At 44.5% G+C, this 10,335-nt stretch overlaps 1 protein-coding gene across 1 annotated transcript; it reads left to right on the forward strand.

The window, feature by feature from the left end:
• Window positions 1–5,417: 5,417 nt before the first annotated feature.
• Window positions 5,418–9,708, forward strand: GRPEL2 (GrpE like 2, mitochondrial; the record flags this gene model as incomplete). Its single annotated transcript, XM_010166289.1, has 3 exons — window positions 5,418–5,586; window positions 7,092–7,173; window positions 8,892–9,708. Coding segments are annotated over 3 exons (607 nt in total), but the record flags the coding sequence as incomplete, so codon positions are not given.
• Between the last annotated feature and the right edge of the window lie 627 nt (window positions 9,709–10,335).

Below are 10,335 nucleotides of genomic sequence, written 5' to 3' on the forward strand. Positions count from 1 at the left end.
GAGCCCTTCGCGGCGCCTCGTCGGGCCCGGGGCGCCCGCTGGGCTGTGGGTCGGTGCCGGAGGTCTCGGCTTTACCCCTCATGAGGGGCACGCTGCCGTCCCTCAGCTCCTCAGGAGGCCTGGAACAAGAACAGGCTGGCAGTAAGCAGGCTGTTTCCTGGAAGCGTGGACATTTTGAGGAGAAACTCATTTTCAGGGAAAAGCGTTTCTGTGGTCATAAGTCACGTCGTGACGTTGTTTCCTGCCATTGCCCATATCCACGGGTCATTTCTTCGTCTCTTCTTGCCCATCTGGACCATTTATTCATGATCTAGATGTTTACTGTGCTCGTCAGATTTTATGTTTAGCAGCATCTGCACTTGCAGCGTGTTTTGGACGGTCGAGGGAAGACGATCCATTTAATTGTCTCAATATTTAGACAGAACAACAGTATCCAGTTGTATTTTTGGACATTGTGGAATATGGCTTATAAAAGTGAAATCTGTAACAAGTGTTTTGGTTGTTTAAGTGAAATGTGGGTAGGTGGAAAGAAAGTAAAATGCATGTTAGTTTATCCTAGATTTTTCTTTTTCTCTGGAAAAAAAAAACACCACCAAAGAACATTTAAATGCAATAAAATAGTTCTGCAGCACATAATAGAAGCAGCTGTGTTTGTGGCTAGCTGAGACAAAAAAAAAAAAAAGTATTTTAGCTTACTCTAGAGGTTTTTTTCCCTGGGGAAAAACTGAAAAGACCACTTAAATGCAATAAAATAGTTCTGCAGCACATAATAGAAGCAGCTGTGTTTGACACTAAATGTAACGATGCACGCCTGAAAGTCCTTCTGCTTTCATGTGCTTTCTATATGTGTGAAAACTGTTTTGCTCCTCTCAAAACATGCACCAAGTTTGAAATAGGTGACTTTGTCCCATGGGGGCTGAGCAGGTTTCCCTCATGGAGGGTCGCCAGAACCTGCTGTCCGGACACTCGTGCTGTGCACATCTCAGGGACTTCGTACCCTGATTCCAGTCTGGGACGCTGCTGCCCAGTTTAGCCATCCTGGGTGAAGGTGCACCACACAAGCTTGTTCTCCAGTTTCACCGAAGAGGGAGGAATCCACATAGTATTAATCTCTGATATCACTCCCTGATGAAATGGAGGACAGTAATTGGGGGTAATTAGGAGATTTCCTTCCAAAGCATGCTCATCTGAGCTAAAACACTAATGCAGATGTTTCTGTGTGTCTCAGTACTTGCGTGCTTTGTCATGCTGATTTGGGAGGAGGAAGAGGGAGTGTTTAAGGAGAGATGGGGTAGGACCCTTGTGTTCAGAGGGAACAGGGCAGAATGGGTTTAGGATGGTCGGGTGTCATGCCTGTGCTCCAGAGAGAGAGGTGGTACTATTGTTCTGATCACAAAGACCCGTTCTCGTCATCTAAATTCTGACCTTTTAAGGATGACTGGCTTAAACCAAATGGATACCATCAACTTCTCTGCTACATCTATCTATTTGGATTTCTGTGACATCAGTTTGTAAATCTTTTTGTGTCACCAGCTCAGTTGTATAATCCCTTCACACGCTCTGGGACTGTCATGTGTTTGTCACTTTGGGATGTGTCAACTTCCTCCAGTGGGATTTCTGCCTATTTTTAGGACAGCTGTGATCACAACTGTGTCTAGAAGATGGAGCACAGTGCAGTGGACAGACTGGAAATAGCGGTTGCCATTTTTATTGGAGTATTTCTTTCATCCTGGAGGAAGAAGTAAATGAGTGGCATTTTCAATTCTGCATAGTAGTCCTTCTTAAGAATTCCCTTTGGAGTCAGTCTGTGGTTCTTGTTTCTCCCCTGCAACTTTTAGGGCAGGCTTGTCTGAACAGCACGTGATACCCGGGGAGTGTTGTGGGACTTGGTTTCACAAGCTGGAGAAAGGAGTCCATGCAGGCAGCTCTCTGCTTCACGTAGGCAGGTCCCAGTAGCTGACACACCAGCTCATTCATGCCCCTCTCCTCCTACACACGAAACACACCCATTGGTGTAGTGTAAATCACTTGCAGAGGGAAATGACTCGCTAACCTTTGCTTCTTGGATGCAAAAGAGTTAACTCATTTGTATAGCTTTTTTAAGAGACAGGAGTCAACCTGTGAGGTGCCAAGGCTGCTTTCTCAGCTGCATTTCAGGTTCCTTGGTTCATCTGTAGCAGGGCTGATTTCCATCACTGCAACTCTTTGAATTAAATGGGAGATGCTAAAGGACAAAGCTTGTAGTTGGTGCTTACAGCAGGCACACCTTTGATTTACAAAGAAAGCTTTGCAGTTGTTTAAAGCTTCATGGATTGATTTTTGAAGGCTTGGTGAAGAGGGTCCTGCTCTGTCCTCACCTCCAGTTTCGTCTGCTTTCTATAGCTTTAAAAAAGTGCTCTGTTAACCAGTCAACAAAACAAATGTGACAAGCATCTTAAAAATCATTCAAGATGGGGTCTTGTGCAGACCCCATCTTGAGTTCTCTCTGCAGCCAGGGTTGAAATGTGGGGGGTTCTGCTGTGTTGACATTCCTGGAACCCAGAACCAAAGCAGCTGGGCAGCTTTTTGAAAAGAGCCTAGTGACAGCCCCTTGCCTGGTTCTTTGAAGATTAGTGCGAAGAATGTCCTATTCTAGAGCAAGTGTAGGTAGCAGAAGCACTGTCAGACTTGTATTTTGTGTGTAATGTGTTGAAAATAAGTGGTTTGACGTACAGTTCATGTTTTAAGTACCCACTTAATTAAAAAATTGCATATGCAAATAACTTCAGGTGGGGAAAGGAAGTTTGACATTAGTGTTGTGGGACCTTTAGCAACCTTGTATTAAAGATAAAATGAGGGAACGTGGACTGATAAGCAGGGGGTGGTAGGACGTGCTTGGTGGTCTTTGGGCAGTTGTAAGTCTCTTAAACTGTGCTTTGGTCATGGAGCTGAGCCAGCCAAAGGGGAGCACCTCTTCCCTTCCCCATATCCCACATCTCGCCAGGCTTCATGTGTTTGTCTTCTCTTTTGTGCTGGCACTTGCACTCGTCTGATCTGTCAGCAAACTTATTCAGGGACACAGACAGAAAAGTCTCTTTGTTTTGTAGGGTTAGTTTTCGTCTGGTTTAACTCCCTGAACCTTCATTCCTGCACAGCTCCAGTACTAGGAAGCAAAGCCGTCCCTTCCAGTTGCCACCGTAAGCTCAGCTTAGCTGGATTGCTGAATGACACTTGGATGTCACGACTGATTTGATAGATCCAGAAACAAAAGCTGTGCACTTCTGCAACGTTGCACCTGAGCAGTACAGCTTTGCTGAAAAGTAAGGAAGCTTAGTGGTGCAGGCGCGGGCCTGGTGACATGAACTCAGCGGTATTGATCTGGGGCCTAAATGAGTGTGTGTGCAGTGTTGAATTGTGCTGTATAAACACAGAAGGTTGAGTCGGGGCCAGTGCAGTGATTTCTGTGCTGCGTTTCACTTGGTAGATGTGCACTTAGCATATACAAAAGCCCTCTATTAAAGGGGTTGTTGAAAGCCCTGCTCAGAGGAGGAGCCCAGGAGTTCCCAAAAAAGGACACCCTTCCTTGTTAAATGTACACTAAAATGTTTCCTGAATGGAGCTTGTTTGGAAGTAAATTGAACTGTCTTCTGAAGACTCTGTTCCTGGTGTAAGGTGGAGAGGGAGGTGGGGTGAGGCTTTGGCCTCATGCTTGCAGGAATGGGTCCTGTCTAGGTGGGTTTGTAAAAGCAGGTGGTGTAGGAGGGGAAGTGAAAACTCTTGGTTTTGCTCTTGGAGTGAAAACCGCAGGTGAAGGGCTTTCTGGAAAAGAACAGAATGAAGTGGAAAATATTTTTCAAAGTGTCTAGCATGCTGGGTTTGATCATCTTTTGACCACACTGCTTTCAGCCAGACTTCTATTATCTAGTTTTTGGGAAACCTGTGAGATTGTTACAGTATAGAATAGGCTGCAAAGCACCTAGGCAGTGTTTATACAGCTCGATCCAATTATCTGCCTCTTTGGTGTGAGCTGGAACACAGGAGGTTCTGCTTAAACTTGAGAAGAAACTTCTTTACAGTGAGGGTGACAGAGCACTGGAACAGGCTGCCCAGGGAGGTTGTGGAGTCTCCTTCTCTGGAGATATTCAAAACCCGCCTGGATGCCTTCCTGTGTGATCTCATTTAGGTTCCTGCTCCGGCAGGGGGATTAGACTGGATGATCTTTCGAGGTCCCTTCCAATCCCCAACATTCTGTGATTCATCATATCATCTGCAAGTTGTGGAGTCAGCCTCCTGGATGAGCTCCACCTGCTGTACCAACATCAGCCACTTGCAAGTGTGCTTTTTAGTTGAAAAGTGTACTTAGGATGAAAAACGCGTTGGAAATAAGGCAGGCTCCAGCACTTGCAGCTAGGGCTTTTGGGGTTGGGTTTTTTTTTTGCCTTTGGGTCTCTTTCATTACCAGTAGAGTTAGAAACAGTTGAAGTGTTTAGAACTGTTGGAGAATATTGAGACAGTTTTCAGTTGGCATGTTCAGTCCCTTTTCCAAAGACAGCTAGTGGAGTTTGAAGGCCTCAGAATGTTTGGGCTGCACACACCCTGGGTACATCTCTGACAGTTCTCTTTGGTTTCTTAACTGTTGTTTGTGTAGTGGACATGAAAGCTGGGTACAGTCTAGTGATTGATAAGTTGTAAGAAGAACTGATTGGCAAAAGGTTCAAACTCTCCTCCTTTTCACTCAATAGGAGGAAAACTGAATGCACCACATACTATGTCTGTTTGCACCCAGGAGAACAAACGGGTCAGAGCATCTGAGAATTGAATCCTCCTTAGCCAGCAGTTTGAGATGCGTGCACCTCTCCTTGCTTGTTGAATCTCTCCACAGAAATACACAGCCATTCCACTGGCGTGACTTGCCCTTTGGCAATCCCTGTTACCATCTCGGGTAGCAGGCTAGGCTATGCTTGCCTATCTTCTTAAGTGCCATGGATATGCAGATATTACTGAATTTTGCTCACAACATTTGATTTATTTTATTTTAAGTAGCTGTAAAAACAGCTTTATGCCACTTGCCTTCTTTTCAAGACTACCTTGCAAAAATGTTTCTGAAGTTTGTCATCCAGTATTGACCACCTGTACTGGGAGGTCAGCAAAAATGCAAGCCACAACTTGTTTTCCTGTGTAAATGTAATTCCTTTCAAGGTATGTCAAAGAAGTGGTGTACAGCCTCTGTAGTGACGTGCAAGTCTAAAATAAAATAATTTTTCAAAACATCTGTCTCTGTGTTTCTCTACTAGTTGTCCATATTTTCTGAAAAGAGCTAAAATTTTACCTAGAATCCCGTGTACCTTTTTAAAGTGAGTCTGCTTTTAGTAACGACACCAAACTAGAGTTCTTCTTTTTGACCCTCTTGTTACTTAACTTTCTTTCTTTGTCACTAGTTTGTATTTCAGGGGCTCCCCATGTGTTTTCAGCACTGCAGCTCAGCAGAGAAGTACAGGAGATGAGTGTGGCCCAGAAGATCCCCGCGATGAGCCCAAGCATCCCCTTTCTGACTGTGCCTTAGAGCACAAAGCCATCAAATTAGAAGAACAAGTCCGGGATTTAACTGTGAGTGTGCTGCTGGTGGCATCATGATGTCTTTAGTTCAGTCCCCTTGACTTGGTCCATCTTTCAGCTTTAACTTTTTCTCTAAGTCCTGTAACACGCACACAAGGGTGCTGTGCTGTGGCAGCCTTCAGAGCAGCTGTGCTGTAAGTGTGAGAGGGTGCACTGTGAAAGTACATTCTGCCTTCCCCAGAAACACCATCTGCCAGGAGTACCTAGGAGCAAGAACTGATAGTGTGATCCTGGCAGGCAAAACGGTATGTTGGGGATGGTCTGGTCAGTTCTCTCACTGCACTGTACAGAGGGAACAGCAGTAACTTCATCCCATTGAGCATCACGTATTGTGTCACACCAGATCCAGATTGTCCAAGGAGAGTCCTTTCCAGTGACAGTGGTGTGGTGGAAATGGTAGGGATCATGTTATAGGGACTGTCCTGGTTTTTGCTAGGATAGAGTTAATTTTCTTTTTAGTACTTAGAAGAGCTGGGTTTTGGTTTCAGCAGAACTTATTATGAGAGGAACATTGATAACAGTACTGGTGTTATTAGTTGCTGCTGGAGCTCAAGGCCATCGTGTTTGGCTGTTCACAGCTGCATTAGGACTGGGAGGGAGAAGCACAGTGAATAGCAAACCCAGAACTGGCATTTGGATGTGCCAATGAAATATTCCATATCATATCCCGTCATGTCAGTACATTAACCAGGGTTGACTGGAAATCGAGGGTGTGCTCTCGGGGATCGCTCAGGCTCGCTCTTCTGGGTTTCGGGACCGTCTCGGCTGCGGGATCGTTAGCTGGCACAGGCCGGGCATCGGTCAGCGGGCGGTGAGCACTGTGTATCACTCATTTGTATAGTCTGTTATCACTGTTGTTATCATTATCATTTTCTTTTAATTAGTAAATAGTTTTTATCTCAACCCGTGAGTCCTTGCCCTTCTTTCCAAATTCTCTCCCCTACTCCCTGGGTGAGGGAGGGAGAGGGTGAGAGAGCAGGCTGTGTTTGGCTGCAAGCTGCAAGCCAAAAAGGGTGAATCCACCCAAACCACCACAAGGGACTTTGGAGAACAGATGTGACACGGGAAAGGATTAAATACTGCAGCACTGGGCAGGCTATTCTGGAGGTAATCGCCCTGAGAGTATTACAGCACCAAGTGATAAATCAGCTGGTCACAGATCAGTTGCTGAGACCGCCAGCTTGCCTGCTGGAGAAAGGATTGTCTTGTAGCCACAGTGACTCATGCAAAAAGCAGCAGCCTGACAATGAGGTGATCAGTTGAGCTGCACCCTGAATGCTTCTGGCCTTCACTTGGGTCTTTTGAGGGAGTCAAAGTTGTCAAGTCTTATCAGCAAGAGAGCAACTTGGGTTTGCATGTAGTGAAAACGCAGGAGCCCAGCACAACCTTCTGACATGAATTGGGCTCTTTTTAAATCCTTTCTAAGGGATTGCCAGCTTGGTGGAAATGGGTTTTACTTCTTTGTTTGATGTCTCCCCTCGCTATTGTGGTTGCAGGAGCGATACCGGAAAGCTTTGGCAGATTCTGAGAACGTCCGGAGGAGAACGCAGAAGTTTGTGGAAGATGCCAAACTCTTTGGTAAGTGAAGTGAGGCAAAGCTGTGTTTACTGTGGTGGCCTGCCTGCCTGCCTGAGCATAAAATGCTGATCATCAGTTTTTCTCTCCTTCTGCCCTGCCCTCGTTCTTTGTAAAGTCTGGCATGATGTTTGGCCTGGACTGTTGGTGTCTGGGCTTGCTATTCTTACTGTATGTCCAGCTGTGTCCTGTCAGGTTCGTCTCAGTGACTGTTCTGAGATCCTTCTTTCAATAAAACAGGCCTGGTGCAATTGAGTGGAGTTCTACTGACTTGGTTGAAATTACAGGTTCTTCTGTATCCTGAGAATTGTCTCTCACAGGGTGTATTTCATACTCTTAGCTGTGTCATTAGGTTGTGATTTCCTTTACTGTATTAACAGCATCTTCTCTTCTGCTCTAGCTTTCAGGAGGTAGATCCTGCCTGGGACAAAGGTTATCAGTTCCTATATCAGATGTTCTTTAAAACTTATTCTATAATAAGTATTTTAGCATCCATTAAGTGAGCTGGATTTGTAGCTTTGGCAACGGAGGCAGGTGAAGGGGGAAGAAACTGCTGTTTACTCTGACAGCACTGTCTCTGAGAATGCGAAACTGTTATTCTCCATAATGCATGAATCTTGGGAGGTTTTTTGTTAGTTAACTCCACTAGCTTTGAAATTAGAGCTGCTTTATTTTTCTTACCAGTCTACCCATTGTGCTACAAAATGGTTGTTGAGGTTTGGGATAATCATTGTTGGTTTTGAGGTTTGGGTTGTTTTGGTTTTTTTCTAACTCTTTGAAATTTAGATGCATTATGCTTCAGATTTGAAGAAAAATTAGGTCCTTTATTAGAAGTTGCTGATGGAGTGAGGCATGGGGGTCTGTAGAGCATTAAAACAGACTCTGGTGCAAGAGGAAATGGTTGGTAATTGGTCTGCTTTTGTCTGCTCCTTTGTTGCTTCTCCCTCATGCTCCTTTGTTCTGTGCTTGTTTAAACATCTATGTCCAGGTACAGACAGCACCAAAGTATTGTTTCTCTTTCTCTGTTCTCCTGTTGTGTCTTTTCACTAAGTTAGTTATGGCATCTGTGTAACTGGGGGAGGCTGATTTTCCTGAAATCTCTACACAGTGTAATACAGCACTGCTGGAAATGTAAACCATCTAAACCCGTTTTTCTAATGAAAAAGACTGCATGACTTTTTCATGACTGACCCAAGGACCATTTTGTCCAGTCCTTTCACAGCAGTTTTAACTTAGGAATAAAATTGTGGATGTACTTTTGAATGGTCATGTATTATTTTTACTTCTCCCCCATTGTGTTTGTTCCCCATGTGCGTTTGTGTGAATTGCTTGGCAAAACATTTATGTCTGTGGGATTGCATGAGAGGGTGTGGAACAGTGTCCTAAATGGCAAGTCTAGGTTGCAGGAACTTTCTGGAGTGAAATACTAATGTTCTGCTTTGTCAGGTATACTGTATATATATGTTGATGTGTATAGATGTATTTTTTCCTGCATATACCTTGATTTGGGGAGTCTTTAGATTACTACCCATGTAATGATAGAGCTTTAGCTACAGGATACAGAAGGCACTCTCTGCTCTCACTAAAGTAACAGTTCAAATCTATTAGCAGCTTTAAAGGTGCTTTCACACTGCTGTGACTTTGTGCCTGTCATTGGTACTGTAGCTCTGTATGTTCTGTAAACTGTCCTTCACCTAATTCTTGCTTCTTTGTGCCTGTAGGGATCCAGAGTTTCTGCAGGGACCTTGTGGAAGTAGCAGATATCTTGGAGAAGACTGCCGAGAGCGCTGCAGAAGAAGCGGAGCCTAGTAATCCAAATCCAACCCTGAAGAAAATCTATGAAGGCCTCTCTCTCATAGAGGCCAAATTGCAAAGTGTATTTGCCAAACATGGCCTTCAGAAGATGAACCCTGTTGGTGGCAAATATGATCCATATGACCATGAAATAGTCTGCCATGTACCAGCCGAGGGAATGCAGCCCGGCACGATAGCACTGGTGACTCAGGACGGCTATAAACTACATGGTCGCACTATCAGACACGCGCTCGTCGGCGTGGCAGTAGAGTCACAGGAATGATGTGGGCTTACCCACTGGCATCTGGGACCTTGCTGAGCTGAGGACCCCTCAGCACTCAGTCACAACTGCAGCTGCATGTCTTTTACTTATTTATTAAGCTAGGTTTGTATTGTATGTTGGCTTCTTTATAATGTGTGCAGTCATTTTGCCATTAATTCTAAGGTACTTGTATATTTAATAATCCTTTTTGGAGTATGTGGAGTCGTACTGGGAGTCCTGCTATTTGTCAGAAACTTGGCACTGTAGCCCCTTTCTCCGTTGCTCATTTCTCCATTAAGACTTGTGTGGGGAAGAGGGGAGATAGGAGAGAGAAAGGGAAATTCTCTGAGAGCTAAGGAATCTTGTCTCCTGGTTCCATCTCTGAGACAGATTCCTGCAGTGGCCTTCAGGAAAGTAACTTCTCTGCCTCAGTTTCCATATCTGTATTAAGGGAATATAATAATACTTACTGACCTACCTCACAGGGATGTGGTGAGGCTTTTTCTTTGCAAAGCGCTCAGACAAGGAAAAGCCGAGAGGGCTGAGTATTATTATCAGGCTGGTTTTGGTGTCTTCCCTTGTCCCCAGGCCCCTCGGGTGGGGATGAAGATAATCACTTGAAATGACATTTAGAGGCAGCTTTTTGTCACATCACTTCAGGAAAACAATCCCAAATTAATGAAATCTCTGTCATGCTACAGTTGAATCGGGATGAGGTTTTAAAGATAATTCAGTTGTTGGGTCAGACTGTAATGTGTTAGTATTTGTTTGCCACGTAAAACCTCAGCTTTCCTCCTTCCTAAAGGTAAAACAGGGAGTAGTCATTCTTGGTGGAGCCAGAAAACTGTTCTCAAATCTCTCTTTCTCCAACCAAAAAATATTTTAGAGGAGAGTAATCTCTCTTCCCTGATGGGTATTTGTGCAGTTTTCAAGTGTGATACACTATACGCTCTTTGTTGCAGCTGCTGGCAAAATGGAGATGTGCCCTTAAGCAGGAAATCTGGACTGTTTTATTTTCTCAGCTCTCCAGTAATGGTACTTGGATAATACTAACTTCCAGTTCACATTCAGATTCTGATTTTGCGTGGTCGTAGTAAATATTAAACTTT

This window comes from Antrostomus carolinensis, unplaced genomic scaffold, assembly GCF_000700745.2.
Source record: "Antrostomus carolinensis isolate BGI_N321 unplaced genomic scaffold, ASM70074v2 scaffold9314, whole genome shotgun sequence".
Lineage (NCBI taxonomy): Eukaryota > Metazoa > Chordata > Aves > Caprimulgiformes > Caprimulgidae > Antrostomus > Antrostomus carolinensis.